The sequence below is a fragment of the Falco peregrinus genome, chromosome 5, assembly GCF_023634155.1.
Source record: "Falco peregrinus isolate bFalPer1 chromosome 5, bFalPer1.pri, whole genome shotgun sequence".
Lineage (NCBI taxonomy): Eukaryota > Metazoa > Chordata > Aves > Falconiformes > Falconidae > Falco > Falco peregrinus.
The window spans coordinates 48,751,616-48,770,441 of NC_073725.1; the positions used below are offsets into that span (position 1 = coordinate 48,751,616).

General features: G+C 42.3%; 1 protein-coding gene across 11 annotated transcripts in view; it reads right to left on the reverse strand.

Annotated features, from left to right (window-relative positions):
* The window catches only part of EPC1 (enhancer of polycomb homolog 1), a 68,025-nt gene extending 49,424 nt beyond the window's left edge, over positions 1-18,601 (reverse strand). For 9 of the 11 annotated variants that reach the window (XR_008747186.1, XR_008747185.1, XR_008747184.1 and 6 more), the window contains exon 1: positions 1,080-1,512. Coding sequence is in view for 6 of the 11 variants with exons in the window: in XM_005233902.4 (XP_005233959.2) it covers positions 1,080-1,232 (153 nt within the window). In the remaining 5 variants the exon portion in view is untranslated. Of the gene's footprint in view, positions 1-1,079; positions 1,513-17,562; positions 17,742-18,441 lie in introns of those variants that run through there. The other 2 variants (XM_027781772.2, XM_027781773.2) reach the window with 2 other exon arrangements.
* Positions 18,602-18,826: the final 225 nt, after the last annotated feature.

Genomic DNA, 18,826 nt, shown 5'->3' on the forward strand with positions numbered 1-18,826 from the left:
GAAAACAAGTTACCCACTTCAGAAGAGGTCTTCAGCAATAACAGCTATTGAATGTTATATCTGTCTTGGAACACGCTGAGTGAATGATTAAGTTATCCTGAAGTCTGAAAAGGTTTGTTTCATTCTCCACTAAGACAGCAAAACTGAGAGGGAACCGATAGGCTTTTGGCCTCCGAAGATGGATTTTCTTACTCGGAGTAGTACTTCAGTACTGACTTTTGCATTTCCATGCAGCGAATATCACAATTTTCCTCACACCACGCCTGCCTGAAGGCACTTGCAGGATTTTCAAATAAAAGCAAACACAAACCCTTCCACTTCCCATCTCTGGCGGCAAACTCCCGCCCCGCAAAAAATCCCAAAACAAAACGCCCAAACCAAAGCAAAACAACCCACCCACCCGCTACGAGCAACACCGAGCGCTGCTGCCGCTAGAGCAGCCCCGCGGCCGAGCCGGGCGGGCGGCGGTACCGCCCGTCAGGAGGAGGCACGCCGCCGCCACACGTGCGGGGGGATGCCGGCTGGCAGCCCCGCCGCCCGCCCCCGGCCCGGCCGCTGCTCCCCGCTCCCCCAAGAGGGCGGCCCGGGCCGGCGCGCGCTCCCGCGCCGGCAGCCACAACTTCCGAGCGCCACCCGCCGCCGAGCGCCCCCTGCGGCGGCGGCCGGCTCGGCAGCGCCACCCGGTGGGGCAGAGCGGGCACGGCGCCGCCGAAGCCCGTCTCCGCGCCGCTGCCGCACAAGGCCCGGCCCAAGAACCAAGAGACAAAATGGCGGCCGCCCGCGGTATCACGTGACCCCCTTTGTGCCTTTCGGGGCCTTGTCGAAGGCCGCCGGCTACCGCGGGGCGCGGGCTGGGGGAAGAGGGGGGCGCAGGAAAGCGCTGGGGAAGGGTGCGGTGAGGGGCCGCCGGGCTCGGCGCCTTCCCTTCCCAGGTCCCGTCCCCCCCCCCCTCCCGGCGGGCGGGGAGAGCGGGGAGAAGATGGCGGCCATTTTGTGCTTGCGCAGAGGCGAAGGTGGGGGCCCCGGGTGCGGGGGGGATGGAGGGACCCGGCCGGGGGGGGGGGGGGGGTCTCACGTACCGACTCCTCTTCCTTCTCCATGCCCGTGGGCATCTGCGGCACGGCCCGGTTAATGGAGGCATATTCGGCCAAGTCGGGCAGGTCCTCGCAGCGGAAGACGGGCAGCGGCTTGGACGCGTCCAGCGCCCGGGCCCGGAACGACAGTTTGCTCATGTTAGGCGGCGATGGCGGCTCCGGCTGGGGAGGGGGGGGCGACAGCAAGAGCGCTCCGAGCTGAGAGCCGGACCCCGCCGAGCGCTCTCATGGAGGGACCGGGGCTCCCCCGGCAGGGCGGGGCGCACTCCGACACGGGGCCCGGCGGCGCCGGCTGGCGCGGCTGGGCTGGGCGCTGGCTTCTGTCCTCCGCCGCTCCGGCTCCGCTCAATACGCCACGGCCAACATGGCGGACATTAAACCTCGACTGGCCGCCTCTTTCAGCCAACCCCAGCGCCACAGCCATTCCCACACTGCATCGCGCAGGGGCGCGGGCACAGCGCCGCCCGGGGGAGAGCGCGCGCAGCGCGGGCACGGGAGCGCGGGCTCGGGAGCGCGGCCGAGCTCGCCGCGGCCGGGCAGCGGGCACGGGGCACCGCTCGCGGGGGTGGGGGCGCAGCGGCTCCCCGCGGGTCCCCGTCTCTCGTGGCGGGGCAGGAGGGGAGGGCCTGCTCCTCGGCGTGCTGTCGGGGCCGCTCCGCTCGCCTGCCGCCGAGTTGCGCCGGGGAAGGCGCGCTCCGCTCCTACGGGGGCAAGGCGGTTCAGCTGGCCCCGGGTCCCGCCGCCCCCCGGAGGGGCAGCCTGCCCCAAGGAAGAGCGGCAGCGCCTTTCCCTGACGGCCTCTGCGCGACGGGAAGCCCGGGGAAGGGGAGCGGGAAAGCGCCGGCCCCGACCTTTCCGTTAACCCGGGGGCCGGCCGGGCGTCGGCCCGAAGGACAGCCTTGCCCCGAGCGCTGAGCTCACCCCGGCCCGGCCGGGCGGCGGGGCTGCCCGCTTCGCTTCGAGGGCGGCGGCCTCCGAGCAGCGGCCGGAGCGACGCCCGGCGCGGGGGTCCGACTGCGGGGCGGCCGCGCAGCCGAGGAGCCGCCCAGGGAGGGGGCAGCGCTCCCCGCCTCAGGGCCCGGCCCGGGCGCCGCGGCGGGTGGCAGCCCCTGTCCCGGGCGCCCCGCGGCGCCTTCGGGAGTCAGGCGGCACCCGCTGCCCCCGCCGCGCCCGGGCCCTCCCTGCACCGCGGAACCCAGTTCGCATTCGTATTAAATGAAGGAGACGCACAGGCACCTCCCTGAAAACGCTTAGCACGGCCAGAGGCGGTCATCTCCACAACGTTATTTCTCAGAGGCGTTCAGAAACTTGGTCCGGTAGCGAAGTGCAGGCGCGTGAACTAGTTTAACCCTTGCCTGGATTTAAGTTACGTTACCCGTTCTAGCGAACTCGCTACAGGCAAAGGTTGGAACTAATGTGAGCGTGTCTCATTAGGTAGCTCGTTTACATCTCAATGATTCGATTAAATTGGTGCAGTATTCTACTATAAGAGAAGGGTAGGAAATTTGGAATCTCACTTGTCTCAGCGATATCTCCACATGCCGCCCCAGGTCACCACAGCCCAGCCATAATAAAAACGTCAAAAAACGTCTCTCCCAGGCCCTCGCTAGAGCTGTCTAGTTAGGGAACACTTCACGTGCTTATTATGTATGTTATGTTCTTGCATTAAGTAATAATGTAATTCTAGTTCTAGAGTTAAATAAATCCACCTTCTTGAAGTTATGTTTGCTTTCATTAAAAATTGTGGTTTGTTTGACTTTTAAGTATCCCTCTACTTTTAAAGAAAAATACTGTAGTGTTGTGCTGTTATATGAGAATCAGTAGACAGAACTTGTTCTTTAGTACATATTACTCCTGGGAAATAGAAATTTCAAAAGTAGGACATAAATGTAACAAAAGCATTAGAAAAGCTTTAGTTTGCTTAGTAATTTTTAAAATCTGGTATCTCTATAATAGAAGAAAAAGCCATTTATTTTTTTAATAGCATCACCTCTTTAATAATACCACTCATCCCCAACCTTAACCACCTCCTAGCCACTGGATTAAATACTGCTAGATATAGTTGTTAACAGCAATTTAAAGCCAACTATTTGCATGTCTAACTTCCCCATAGGTCTCCCAAACTGTTTCACCTGCAAGTCATTTAGCTTCACAGCCTCTCTGGGACAGGAAATTATATCTGTATTGCAAACGGGTAATGCCGTGGAAAGCAGCTGCTAGGGAGAAAGAGGGGGTTCTTTGGTTTGTTTTTTTTTTTTTTAACAGGAGGGTTGATTTGCTTTGAGGTTTTTTTTGTTGTTTTGGGGGGTTTGTTTTTTTTCTAAAGGAGAGTGGCATGAACTAAGGAATATCATTGTATTCATTTGTATTTTGGTAGTTATATCGGAACCAAACGTTACAAAATGCATACTGCTTTTTACACTAATTTTAAAGCTTAATGCACGTGCTAGCTAGAAATAGTAATCCTAAAATAAACTGAACATAAAACTACAGTTTTCCACAAATACTGAATAATTTAATTTATCCAACTAACAGACAGGTAAGGTGATGACAAAAAAAAAACACCAAACCACCCAAACAACATGCTCTCATAGATTGGCTTTGACCTAAAACTCTAAATGAAAATTAAATACCTGGCGGCTAAGCAAAAAATAAGCTGTTAAATAAAACTCTCCACTTCCACTGATGAAAGAAAAACAGTACAAATGAAAAGTATAGAAAATATCCTGAACGATAAAGAATATTCAAGTTTAAAGTTATCCTCAATCGACCTTTGCATTTCTAACCCTACCACAGGCTTGCAAAAGTGCAGAACAAGCAAAATGGACAATAGCATTTGGATACAAACAGGACAATATGCATTAAGAAAGAGTTTTGGCCTGAAACTCTTGGACTCATCAGCTTCTAATGTTTTGCCAACAAAATACATTGCATTTAACTGTTTTGTAGAAGTTGATTAGTTCTCAAAATTACCTAAATTAATTTGATATTAAGATGAAAAGTGTGGTATTTGAAAACAGCGCGACATCAGCCCTAAGTTCTGTTCTGTAGAAGCGGTAACAGGAAAAATGTAAACAGAGAGAACATAAACAGACTGATGTTCCTGTTTTACCTTCCTTTCAGTTAGGATATGCAGATATATTTTGTTTTACCATTTTGTAGCATTTACCAACATGCTTACATTACATTTGTAGACATCAGTGCTGCACTATGACAGTAGTTAATGTAAAATTAGTATGTTTTGCATGATGACCAAAATACTCTTTGCCAGCTCTCAGTAAAAGATCAGTGAGTGTAAAATCCTTTGTTGTACCAAAGTGCTATCTGTCCATTTTAAAACCTGGATACTAATGAACTGTGATGTAACTGAAATATAATGAATACAGCATTTCTAACTACTGGGGGGGGTGGGTGTACAAACCACTGAAATTAGATCTTTAACACTGGAGGCATTTATTTCAGGCTCCATCTTTTTATGGTCTCAAAATACTTAATTAAAATGACAAGCTTTACTAAAATGAAATAACTTTGTATACCAGCTATGTAAGTGGTAAATTTCAATATACATTCAGAGTACTCTATTCAGACTGAGCATTAAGGGCAGAGATCCAACAAGCCTGAGCTGTACAGCTACAGAAAGGGATCTTCTGTGTTATCATCTAAATCAGGTTTGTGAAGCGCAAAAACTTAACTTGCTACTTTGGTTTGCAAGTTCCATGTACCATTTGACAAGGTTTTTTATAAATTTTAGCATTTATTTAGTTTTGTGGCTTAAAACTATTTCAGTAGTTTCTTTAAGCATGAGTTGTAGTCTTCTGAACGTGGGTTTAATATTGTCTACCAATGGCAATCATAATCACAAAATAGCGATGCATAAAGGTCGTATAGATTAAACTGTGTGTCATCTGTGGTGTTTTCTGGAATCAAGCAACTCCATATTTTAAGTGTATAAGATTCTAGGAGACAGTTGTTTGACTTCTAAAAAACCTATTTTCTTTAATACATTCTTGGTTTTGTTTTTTATATTAGTTTATCTCTAATTAAGTACTTTATTTCAACCTTTAGCTCCTTTATTTTATGTTGCCTTTATTTAAAGGCTGGTACTACATATATGAGTTTTATATTGTTCTGCTTTTAAGGAAAGACTTTATTTGAGAAAATAAATATCCACAGCAATATGTAGTGTTATACTAACAGTGAACATTTGATGTCATTCCACTCTCCAGCCTCATTGGAAGGGGATAGTGTTTGTTTTTGAGAGTTTTTGAAGCTGTCTTCTTACCTTGTCTTTCCCCCCAAAACAGATACACTGGAATACAGAATCAAACTGGTATTAGAAACCAAGTACATTTGACTCCTTACACACATTCATTTTTTCTAGTCATACTTTTCTTGTACCTACTTAAAACTTTACCAGACAAGAATTAAAAGTAGAACGTTAAAGGTAAAACATTTCTCACTTGCCAACTATTTAAAAATAGTTTTTACGTACAGAAGTTTTTACATACATAATAAAGTATTTTCATAAACTGAGGAATATGCTGAGTACATTAAATGATACACTAACTTGCTTATTCATAAATATTTGCAATATTTCATTTTTCTCACTCTGGGAATACTTAACACCCTGCTTCTCTTAATGTACAGCTCACTAATTCATTGTTAATTTATATAGCAATTTTGTTGACCTGGTTTTTTGCCTTTTATCTCCATAAATGCTGACTACTCTGAACTGATAAAAAGCATCACTGGTGTTTCCTGCCCCCCCCCCCCCCCCCCCCCTTTCAATAATCACGTATTAAGAAATGACGCGTTATGAAGTTACTATACTTTGATTTCTTTCCCTTACTCTTAGGGTATTTGGAAAGATGTAGGTGGCGCTTTTGTTTTGTAGTAAGCTATTATGGATTCTGTAAATATATTCCTATTTGCTGGTGATGCTTCTGTTCACATTTGCTTCTCAGCTATCTTTATTTTTTTCTTTATATTTTGTAACATTAGATAGCTGTATTCTTTTAGATCATCTCAGTGAGCTACCTGGAGTTTGAATTAAAATGAGGTAAGTGTAGGCAAATATGACATTAGAGGTTCTTCATTATTTTATAAAATGGCGCATTAGACTAGTAAGTAGATGCATATGGAAATTATCTTAACAGCAGGAAGATTTCAACCATAAATGAACTGATGTAATTCATAGTGAATTTCACCTTATTTGCTGGTGTCAACTTGTCTGTTTTAAAAGAGATAATGGAACTGTCAAACACTGAAAGAGTTCAGACACCATACTACAAAACCGGTGTAGAACACATTTGTGGTAACTTCTGCCACTTTTTTTAAAGATAACTTAGTGTTTCATAGCTTTGGCATCTCAAAGAATGGGCTGATATATTCACTTAAGTTATTTTAGGTGTTCGTGGTTGAGATGTGTTAGGTACTTCTCAAGGCTCTTCCCATGAGACTATCACTTTCTCATATATTGCCTTTGTTAACAGTATCAGTTTAAGATACTGTGGTCCGGCTTTCTGCGCTGCCATTTGTTCTTTCTCCTCTCTAGCTGCACTGCCCCTTCATTTGTATCAGCACCCTTGCTCATGTCAGATACTTTAACAAGTCAGTAAAAAAACCCAACTACATAAATCAGAAGCAACTTAAAAAGAGCCATGCTAGAAGTTATATTCCCTCACTAGCTAGTTTACTGCCACTGCCCTTTTCTTTCACATGATACAGTTTGTGAAGGCTACAGAATATAGTAGTCTGGAATGATAAAACCTGTGCAAAACCATGTGAAAATGATCAAACTGTATATGCAGTTTAATATACACTCAAAGCAGTAATACACCATCATATGCTATATATAAAAACCTTTGCATACAAGACTAGTGTCTAAACTAGCCTGTAAAGGAAGGATTTCTTATTTTCTTTCAGACTGCTAACGTATCACTTCGTATGGGTGGGGCTTTACAGTTTCAAGTACATCTATAACAGGCAACATTTTTCTATATGAGTGGAAGGATTTTAATGCTGATTTAATGGTGTAGTCTTATTTGGGGAATGGGTTGCCAGCCATACATATTCAACAGTAGGTATGCATACTGGATGAGTCCAGCATCCTCAGGGAAATTAAGCTGAGCCTCAAAGGCATTATGCCAACGAGCTACATCCAAAAGAGGAGGAAAAGTCACTAGCCAGCAATTCTACTGAGAAGAAACAAAGCTGAGAGAGAAGCAGCAAAAGCTGTTACCACATGTCTACTTTTGCAGCTGTAGCTAAGCTCTTAAAGATGGTGGAGGCAGCTGCTTCCATAGGAGGTGCAGAAAGACTGCAAGAACTAATGTCTTAGGATTATTATTTTACAGACTCAACCTCTGTCCCAACATCACCTGTACAGATAGGAGCCCATTTTGCCTTTCTCTTACCTAAAATGTATCTGAAGGCACTAAGGGTTTGTGGGAGTTTTTTAGTACTGTCAGAAAGGAATTAGCTTCCTTTATATAGCTTGTTCAGGAGATTTAAGTTTTTATGTGTATAGGGAAAACACATAACAGTAGAAGCAGCTATTCTGTTAGATATAGCAGTGAAAAAAAGATAAAAATTGTATTGACACCCTTCTGTATGGAAATATATCTTTCCCTGTTTAAGTTTCAATGGATCCAGAATAGTTATCCTAAGAATTGTAAGGGTTAAAAGACAAGTGATTTCTGTTTCTTCTTCCCTTTCATTCCGTAATATGTATTCCTTCCAAAATATTAGGTTAGACGCACCTTGAATTCTTGCTTTAGTAATCTTCTCCAGCAACTTGTTTCACAGAATAATCTTATAGGATTAAGTAGTAAGAGAGACAAAGTTTTAAGGAGTACCCTTTTGCAAAGTTAAAAAAAAAAAAAGGGGGAGTGGGGGCCAAAAAAAAAATGCAGAAGTTTCTGACTTCATGCTCCAGGTTTTTTTAAAACCTTTATCTAAAACATTTTCTATTCTGAAATACAAGACAATAATAATATTAAAATCAATTTATTCTTTTTTCATGCTAATCACTCTAAAACATTATGATAAACAACATCTGAGCTGGGCAGACAGGCTAGCCACCTCTTACTTAGGCATGGACTTCTGCAAACATTGGTTTATAACACATGAATAATTTCTGAGTCAAGTGAGGTTAATCACATGGTTATGCATTTCCAGTAGAAGATTTTTGCCCTTCTGCTGGCTCTTATCCTTTTTTTTGCTGGAAATGCAAAGGATCAAGGGGGTTTTTTTGGAAGCCAAATACAAACAAGAAAAAGTAAACAAAAACCGAACCAAACCCAGCCAACCAACCAACAAAACTCAAACCAAATTTACAAAGTCTCAAAAGTCTCACATCCTCTTGCCAATGCAACTCTTAATTCATTAATCAAAGAGATTAGTCTAGACTACTTTTATATTCTGCATAGGATAAGGTGAAAGGCTAGAAATGTAAAACAAATCGAGAAATTATTGTTGTACATAGATCCGTTGTACATAGATGGTAGGCACAGTGATGCACACTGTCCTGAATCCTTCAATTGACCTTTTTTTCAATTAAGCTAGAAATAAACAAAAAACCGCACACCACAAACACACACACCGCACCACCACATAAACCTTAGGCTCACACACTAAGCCGGGATAAAGGACTAAACTGGGGACAAGCTACATTCCTCTGCATAAATTTAGAAAGTTTACTACTACACCATCAAATGCATGGCTCTATGTATGTGCAAATATATAGCATATTCAATCTAGGTAAACTCATATGTTCTAACTTTTAAAATATTTTTAAAATAAATAATTAACATTAATACCTTCCACTCCCAAGACAGGATTTCTATCCTGCAAGTCAATATCTGAAAATTGTTTCAAGTGCTTTAGAGTTTCCTGATGGCATATTCAAGTATTTGCAAAACTTCAGAATTGCATTGCTGATGTTAAATAATGTAGTTATAGTCTGTTATCTACTCTATAATGTCAAATGCTTTAAATTGCAGTTTCTGAATCAGAACGAAAAGTAGTATTGTGTGCTTGCCTCTGACAATTCAGAAAAACATTGATTTATATCTAGGTAGGAATTATCTAAGCTTCAGAAGTCTTTTGGTGCAGAAAAGTATACTTGCATCTTGGAACGAAGAGGCATTTCCTGATGTGTGTGATGCATATGGAGTAGAAGTAGGGGGTGGTCAAGATATATATATATTTATTTTTTTTAATGTGTTAGTGGAATATACCTACATACCTACAGTATAACTAAACTCTTATGAATTCCAGATCAAGTTAATAGGATTGTATTATTAAGTACTTAACACAGGCTATACCACCTCTACTTAAGGTAAATAAATTTCTCCAAAGAAAGGAAAAAAACATAAATAGATCAGCTTTTGGATTTCAGAAGTCTGATGGTATTAGTTTGCAAGCACACAAAAATTCTTTCAACCTCACGTGGATTTCTTTACACTACACACTGTATTTTGAAATATACTTCTAAATCGACTATGACAGGATGTTATAAAGATATTGTCTCCTGGGATACAAACTAATCATGATTGTATTTATAACCAAACACTTCTATAAACACTTCAGAAAGCTCAAATAATATTGCTGTATTAGTGGGAAAAAAAGCTAATTAACTAAGTTTGAAAATACATATCCAGCAGAAGAGGCTAGATCTGAATACTGAACTGATCTGGTAAGACTGTTTTTATTTTATATATATATAATATATATATATTATATATATAAATATATACACACACACGTATATATATTTGAATGATAGAATCAGGCATAAAAATTAAAAACTTTGTTTGGTTTAACTTGGAGAAAATACATTTTCAGAGGTTTTTTGACATTTAGAGAATGAAAAAAACTTGCAGGAGGTGGGCAGATGTTGAGAGGGAAAGTGTTTTTGTTTAGATGGAAATATGAAGTTGTCCTGAGAAGAAAGATTGAGAAATCATATTATATAATTTTCTCTATGTCACTAAGGTAAGTGGGCACAGAAAACTCAATCTGATGTGATATCACTGGCATTTTTTGCATTTTCTTCCTCCTCCCAGCCCCCCCCAAATGAAATCCTCAAGTCTGCTGTAAGGGCAACCTGAGAAATACAACCAAGTAGAAAGCAGTTTTCTCAGATCATTTAGAGTACAAGCAGTCAGGTCTTTCAGCCCCTCACCTCTCTCCATGCAGACACTCCACTTTTATTCTCTTATTAAAACAGTGCATTTTACAGTTGTTTTGTAGTCAATGGGCTCGCAGATAAGTGATCAATAGAAGGTCAATCTGTTATTTAACTTGAAATTTAGACAAAATATGTAAATATCTATAATGAAAAGCAAGAAAGACTTTGAAAAACAGAGGATGTTGCAAATAGTTAACAAAACATGGCCCTGAGGGAAGGAATAGACACCATAAATATGTCAAGCTGGGGCATAACAAGATAAACTCAAGGAGAACCAAACAGTCAATGAGACCAAACAGAAAACTGCTTGAACTGTGTGAACTCTCCTAATCAGCCTAACTAAAAGATCCACCCTCGAGCCAAGGAAGCCCCCTACTAACAAAGCCCCCTCCCCACAGAAAATGCACTGTGAAAAAAAGAATGCTGTACCTCTAAATGGAGACCAGGCTCCTAAGAAACAATGAGAATTGTGACTAAATGTGGTTGTAAACAATTGTTCAAAGTGTATAAAACGTTTGACTATGTGTTTAGAGGTGTGCTAGCTTTGTAGATTTACCACCTAGCACCCACCTCTGCGCAGATCCAGTAACTGATACCTCGGCTCTGTGTACCAGCCTGGCTCCCTGCACACCGGGTGACCAGCTCCGCTTGTGAGGCAACAGCTTGACACTTGATCTGCCCAGGAGAAGAGGACAAACCACTGTCGTTAACACAGGGCCCTGTGCACAAGCCAGGTACTGGTCACGAGTGCCAAGTCTGCTGAAATTCATCTGATTTGTAAGAAAACTCAGGAAGAGTTAGCACAAAAGGACATGACCTAAAAAGCCGGGGAGAACGTACAAGTCAGGAAGGAGAACAGTTTCTCACATTGAAGTAGCTCATCTGAAAGTCTGCTTGACTAGAGCTTCCAAGTTCCACAGATTCCTGCATTACCCAATTTTTAACTTGGAAATTGATTCAGAGATGACAAAAGAAATCAGAATACTTTCTTATGGAATCTTCATTCATTCCGTGCAGAGTCATGTATTTTTTTTCCCTCTGTTATACAGCATGGCTTCTCCTTAAAATATGCTAATTGTGGCACTTTTCTTGAATTTTAAATACACAATCACATTGTCTAAAGGCATCAAGATATTCTGTATCGTATAGATAGGTACCTTTGAGACCATCACAACTGGCATAACTGCTCTGCATTATAACATTTTAAATTAAATTTTGTATTTTCTTAAGAAAAAAACTCTCTGAACCAATTCATCCAGGTAACACGCCCTATCTATACCTGGCATTACAGATGAAAAGCTATCAGGTAAAACGACCCTTTGAAGAAATTATCCTTTCAGACATCAGGTTATGGCAGCACCAAGATTCCTAGTAAACACATACAGGACCTCAAGGATGCCTGTAATGCTGAAAGGCACAGATCTGAGTCACCTATTCTTTTACTCTGAGCAAACATGGAAAACTCTTTTATTTGTGTTAATCAATATTCAGGATGTACACACCTGTGAGGCCAGGGGCATCTTGCATCCATTTAGCAAGTTTCTTAAAGATCTGAAGGGGAGAGAGGATTAAAGAGCTAACTTTTCATTGCCTAAATCATGCACATGTTAGTATAAGTAATCATTGGGGCATGGGATTTATCTGATTAAGTAAGAACATTCACATCTGAGCTAGTCATACTAGGCAGATGGAGATCTGATCAGGATACTCAGTGAAGTTTAAAAGCTAGTTCATATTGCAGCAGAAATCCAGTATTTTTTGGTTTGTTTGTTTGTTTTTTTGTGAGGGGACTTTTTGTTATTAGTTTTTTTAAAGGTGTGATTTACTTGACCTGTTTCTTCTCAATGACTATGCTTACAGATTTAACAATACCCATCTAAAGTATGGTGAAGCAAGTTTTACATCAAGGGTTTACAATACAGTGCTTCCAATTTATTCAGAAGCATAGTTTACTGTTACACCATGAAGCATGAGTTAACACCACCTGACAGGCTCATTACCTAGTTATCTAACCATACACTTGTAAGCACAGGTCCCAAAGAAAAACCAAAATGGAACCTGACAAGAAGTGGACTGCCCTGGAAGGAACAAGTCCTTGATTCTGCTCCCTCTTCCTGGGGCTTCCTACATTTTGCATTTAAACATTATTAACTAAAAACCATGAAACAGACCTCAGAGCAGGGATGAGATCCGACCCGCGTTTTTCCCTCTTCCTCTGGGAATCCCAGTGCTCAACACATTGTAATATCTAACTCCTTTTATCTTTCCCTAGCTAAAGTGATCCAGATTGTCTTCAACAACAGAAGATGGACAGTCAGCCTCCCATCATTTGAGACCTTTTGCTCCAGGTTTGAATTCCCACAGACTGCAGAAGGCCTAGCATTTACAGTTCTTGCTATTTTTACTGGTGCTCAAACCAATAGACACTGGCATCTGTAACTACTGTTTTCTATTGTATGGTATTGTATGCCGTTGAGCAACTTTCCATTTACCGTCTGGGCCCTCTACAACAGCATCTCAACTCCCTGCACAACTAGTGAAGACTAGTACTCACATGCTATTTGGCAGTTCCTATCTCTTTCTGTTTGACAGAGATAAGCAGAAAGAATAATTTTTAGCAAACTTACTTTTTAAGCACTGTCATACCTACTTTAAGGGTCAAATTCTGACCACCGATTTTAGGCTCTAGCTATTATCAGTAGGGAATTTACGAAAAAACCCCTTCCTATTAAGGAAGTTTGTAGTGTTGGTACTATCTTGCTGCTGGGGCCAAAGGACGGTCGGGTGGTAACACAATATCCTGGAAACATGACTTAACAAAGGATCTAAAGAAGTCTATGGGAGCTGAAGCCACTGGTATGCAGTCAGTCATATGTGTCCAAGGCATACTTTGTTGCTCAAAACAGCAAGCCAGAGAAATAATGTTTGAAAGCATTGATATTTGCCCCTTGACACCCCCACCCCCCACCCCTATATTTACTAAAGCATTTAAAATCTAAGATTGTCTCAAGGATTTGGACCTCTTCACTATAACATGAATTAACTTCTCAAGCTGTTTGATAAAAGAAGAAAAATATGAGGAATGCTAAAAGGTGGAAGGATGCGCTAGCCATGTGGTTGCCTCTGGCATATAGGAGGTAGAGCAGATTATTTCGTAACACTGAAAAGCCATGCAAATACCAGTCTGGAAGAGGTGAGGAGGAACCTAACATTCTAGAAGATGAAAGTCTGAAACGAGCAAGAAATATATCATCCTTTGTTCACAGCTGGGAAACGTGACCCTTGAAGCAAGTTTTCAAAAAATTATTAATCCCTGTAACTTGATGCTGACGTGTGATGTGAAGTACTACAGATAGCAAAGTCATGACATAAGAAAGGTGAGAAACAAGACTACGTCACAAGGTTTAGAACATAAAGACACCTTTTCACCCCATCCTGAAACCTTGTTGAGTGTTGGATCAAGGAAATAATAAACAGTTTAGAATCCTCAAAAGGGAACAGCCAGGAGTCCCAAATGCTAAGGTACGTTATCACCATAGGAAAATAGAGAACACAGTGATATATGAGTGAATGAAGCAGGAGTTATGGCTTTCGTTTGAACCAAGTCACAAATAATGTTCTTTTATACCACTAGCACACATCTGGGGAACTGTCTTCACATTATTATTGGCTAACTTTGGAAGCTGGTTAAATCTGCCTGGGATCTACACATCTGCGCTTCTATGACAATTTTAGACAGAGTGCCATCTTTACCCTGTGCCTCTTACTTGAGTATATAATACTAGTAACATTAGGAGCAGGAAGAATGTCATGAAGGCACACAGAGCATTTTGGTCAGTCAGGATGAGTTAAGATCTTGGAAAAGATTATTTGGTTTGCAGTAGGATGCTATACTTCAAATAGTTTTAACCCAAGAGAGCCAAATATCTTTGAAAGGTGTATGAAGTCTATATGGAGTTTCTAGGTAAAAGGGAAGCTATATTAGGAGAAAAATATATTAGTTTTGCCATTTTAGAAAGGAAGGGATATATAGGCGACAAAATGAAGAAACCCACAAAGAAAGAAAAAAAACCCCACCAACCACAAAACAAAAAACCCTTATGTTTTAGGTCCTGGTATTCCACAGACAGACATTTCAGAAGGAGCAGAGCCGGGAAAAACACAATCCCAACAGACCTGCCCATCAGTAATGACTCTTCCAGGCATTTCTGCACAAGATGCAGAAGGTAAATTAGTTGCTATTCAGCTCTGAGAGGATGCTAAATCTTAATCCATTCTTATTCCTTATTGGCAACACATCTGCTGGCAACTATTTCTTGTTCAACAATGGCTCAGAAAGGAAGCAGGAGAGAAGTGAGAAAACTGCTGAATTGCAAAACAGCAGCATTTCACTCCTCTCATCTTATGACTTCCTGGTAGTAGTAAGAGCAGACACTTTCATCAGATGCAACATCAAAGTTGCAAAACCATAACCAATGTTAATGAGTAGCCCCAGCTGAATGAGAAAGAGAAGAGCAAGTGTGAAGCAAGTTCTGTTCAGCATTCTTGTTCTTGCTGACTTTACTGAGCTAGAAGCTGACTCTGAGCAGCGACATCACAAGTAATCAGCTCATTCATGGCCTGTGTGCACAGGCTGCAGTCACAAGAAATCATCACTTTCATAGTCCAGGATGACAAGAGGAGCAGAAACATGAAATTACCTTCAGCTTATCATTTGCTCAGTACTGTTGTCTATGGGTGAGCAAACTGAATGTTGGTCTACATGACGTAAAGAAGAAAATGAAAGTTGTATCAGAATTACTCAGATGTAAATAACCCAGTGATTGCCTAAGATTTATAATCATTGTAATAGATTCAATGATTGGCTCTACTTCCAGTGGCATAACCCGAAATTCCAACCTTGTGACCCAGTGATCAAGTCTCAGAGATGGAAGATGTCCAAAATCCACGTTTTCTAAGAGGGTCCATATCTTGATACTTGTTCTCAAGACCTAAGAGTTGTACCAGGACACAGAAGATGTAATGGTCACATTGCACTGTCATAGGCCAACAGCACTCTATGCTCTAGCCAAGACTTCATAAAAGCACATCTTGTCTGACACAGAAGAGATGCTAAAAGCTGACTGCTCTCTTGGATATTGATGTCTCTTACCAGAAGAAGGTTACAAGATATATTTACCTGACAGAAGTAAATTTTACCTAAAAAAAAAACAAAAAAAAAAAAAGAGAAAGAGAAAAAAGAAGAAAAAAAGGAGACAATTGCAGGTATCTACTTGAAGTTGTCTTTCAGTTTCCATGAAATAAAGTAACTTAATGAGCAAACTTTCCTTAAAAACAAAATCTAAATGCATTTTTGAAAAGTCAAATGCTGATGAGAAAAGACTGTTTCAAACTGTCTAGCATTTCTCAAATTTATTCTTTGAAAATAGTGAAGACATTGGAATGTAAAATAGATGTAAAGGTCTCTTAAATTTGTCAGTTTCATATCACTCCAAAATAATAGGCCCATTGATTCCTTAAAAATGTGCTACATTTAATGTTAAATTTATTCCTGAACCTGTTGAGTTTTCTAATATATGCCTAGATCACAGGCTTGACTGTGTCTTCCCACCCATCTTCTTAGACCATTAATCACTTCTGTTTTCTTAAGCATCTAATATGGATGTTAGCAGAAAGCCTTCTAAAATATTTGCACTTAGAACTGAGGTGATCTGTAGGTTGTAACAAAAGAAAACGACATATATTAAAAAAATATATATATACTTTTATAAATACATGGAAAACACAAGCTCCACTTAGCAACAGGAAAGAAAAAATCCACCCACCTCAGGTGAATCCTGTTACAATCTGAAGGACTACGTGAGGTTTTCCCTTTACAATCCCACCATCATACACAATCCAAACTCCTACAGACCTCCACAAGAAATTTGCACATGCAAGCACACGAGCAAGAGGGACCTTACGGTTTAATAACTGGCGGTGAATATAACCTTTAACTTCACAACAAGCAAACAATGGACTAGTTGCACAATAAATGTGTACACCAAAGCCTTCCATATTGTATGCAAAAATCATTTTAAAACCTTTTATCTGCAGCCACTGTAAAATCATTTTGGGGGTGGGGCCGAAAATCTCATTACTGAAGAAAACTGGTCTCTAGGTACAGGATTGGGAAAAAAAATAATAAATTAAAATCCGCTTCATTACACAAACCAGTGAAAGGGTGAGGTCATGCCTGTTCCGGGCCATAGTTCATGGAACACTACAATTTTTCAGAGATACGATTCAATCGTCTTTCTAACTAATCTGCGGTTACTTTTGATACAGAGAAAAGGAAAAGATACAATAGATCAAACCGTGCCCCACCTTTCTCTGCCTCCCCCCAGCCAGGGACACAAATTGTTTCGGAGCGCCGCAGCGCCGCCAGCACCCAGCAATGCAAAACAAAAAAGATCTCCCACCGTGTGAAAAAAAAAAATGCGCCTAGAAAAATGCCCAAAATTACAAAATGTCTCCCAAATGTACCTTCCTGGAGGAAAAAGAACAACAAACAAACCACTTATTCCTGCCCCCCTCCCCGCCCCAAGAAAAAAAAAAAAAAAAAAGCCGAATGCCAAGACATCTAAATGAAACGTGGTGAAATAAGGACCTTTATATAACTAATGCTTTCAGCTAATTGCCACAAGAGCGCTAATTTGTAAATAAAAAGGTCGCTGTTTAGTAAGAGACATAACTTAATATAAACCCTGTTATGTCAATCTCCACCTTCACCATACCAAGGGCAGTTTCCCCCCGTACTTTAGACCAAAGTAATCCATCAAGGGCCATCACAAATGGCATTGTAAACTCTTTTAGCCACGACCATATAGCAGCGACATAATATGCTTCTTAATATATTAAAGCTGCGTTATATTTATAAAGACAGTCATATATTTGGTTCTGGATCCGCTTATTACTCGGTAAAGAAACCCTCCAAACAAAAAGCCAGAACCAAAAAAACAAGTCCATCTGGAAAATATCCGAGTTCTTACAGCCTTAAATTGAGCTGAAATTGCTGTTAAGCTTCGCGTGAATAAAATTTTAAAGAGGAAACAAAACTGACTTCAGTAATTGTCGATACTAAGGAGACACTGTTGGGTGGGATACATGAGATCAAAGCTAAGAAAAATACAAGGCTACGTTTTGTTCATCAACACAAGGAAAACCCTCCACCGCACCAATACACGCCAAAAAGACCGCAGCAACAAATATTTTTGGTTAAAACCACAAACTTACCTTCGGAGAAGGCAGTCCTTGCAAAACAGCTGTAACAATATGGACCGCATCCTCGCGCTGCTACAGCCAGCCACCTCCATGCTGCAAAGGGCTCCCCGAACATCCTTAAAATATTTCGCAAACGCAAAAAGTGGTGAGACTTTTTTCTTCCTTTTTTTTTTGTTTTGTTTCTTTTTTTCTTTTCTCCCCCCCTCTCTTTTTTTCCTCCCCCCGCTCCCCGTCACCCCCGTCAGGATGGCCGGGCGAGGAAGGAGGCGGCTTCCCCCGGAGCCTGCGGGCGATGCCGGCGGGCGGCGGGCGCCGGGGCGGGGGAGCCCCCGCTGCCGCCGGGGTCACAACTTTGCCAGGGCCGCCGGCGGCTCGATGGGCTCCGCGGGCAGCGGCCCCGCCGCCCCCCCTCCCCGCTCCCCCCCGCCGCCGACCGCCGCCACCGCCGCCTGGAAAAATGCAGTGTGCCATTTTACACCCGCCTTTGAAACACACAGGACCAAAGTCTAGCGCTGGTTTTCGGTGACACTGCAAAACTACGGCTCGCTCCGCGCAACCCCTCGGCCTCATCCCTCCCTTCAGTGACAGAAGCCGCCTCTTGAGAATTAATAAAGAAAGACAGCTGGAGAAAATAATTCCGAGACTTTGCCGCTCTCCCTCCCCCCGCCCAGCCCCCACTCCTAACCCCGCAGCAAGTTTCTGCAGCCGAGCGCATCCCTCGGCCTCTCCCCGCGGCCCCGGGCGGCCCCGCAGCCCGGCCCGCCGGGGTCCGGCAGCCTCCCAGCATCTAGAAAAGCCAGTCATGCCTGAAACAAAATCCATGATTCCTGGAAAGTGGAGACTCTTGAATCCAAACAAATACTCAATGTACTTACAAATAGAAATACCTACCTTATGAAAGAACTAAATTAACACTAAATTCAACAGATACATCCGTTACGGCAGGAATAGTTTTTCCATAAATACTGTTTTAAAAACCCCTCCTTATACTGACTGACAGAATTCTACCATGCTGCCCACAAACAAAATGGCTGTGGCACTGAGTTTTTCGGTTCCTCCCACTGTGCCTCCCCCTGGCCTCCAGGAAGTGGTAGAAATCCAAAATAAAATCCGCACGAAAAGTACAATGCATCGCCTAAACTCCGTACGGCACCCCCAGACATCACGGCTAGTAAAGCAGATTTACCAACGTTGTACTTTCTCGAGGATTTTTATTGTTTTTTAAAGGGCATCAATCACTGGGAATTTACATCACTGTGTAATTTGAACTTCCTGC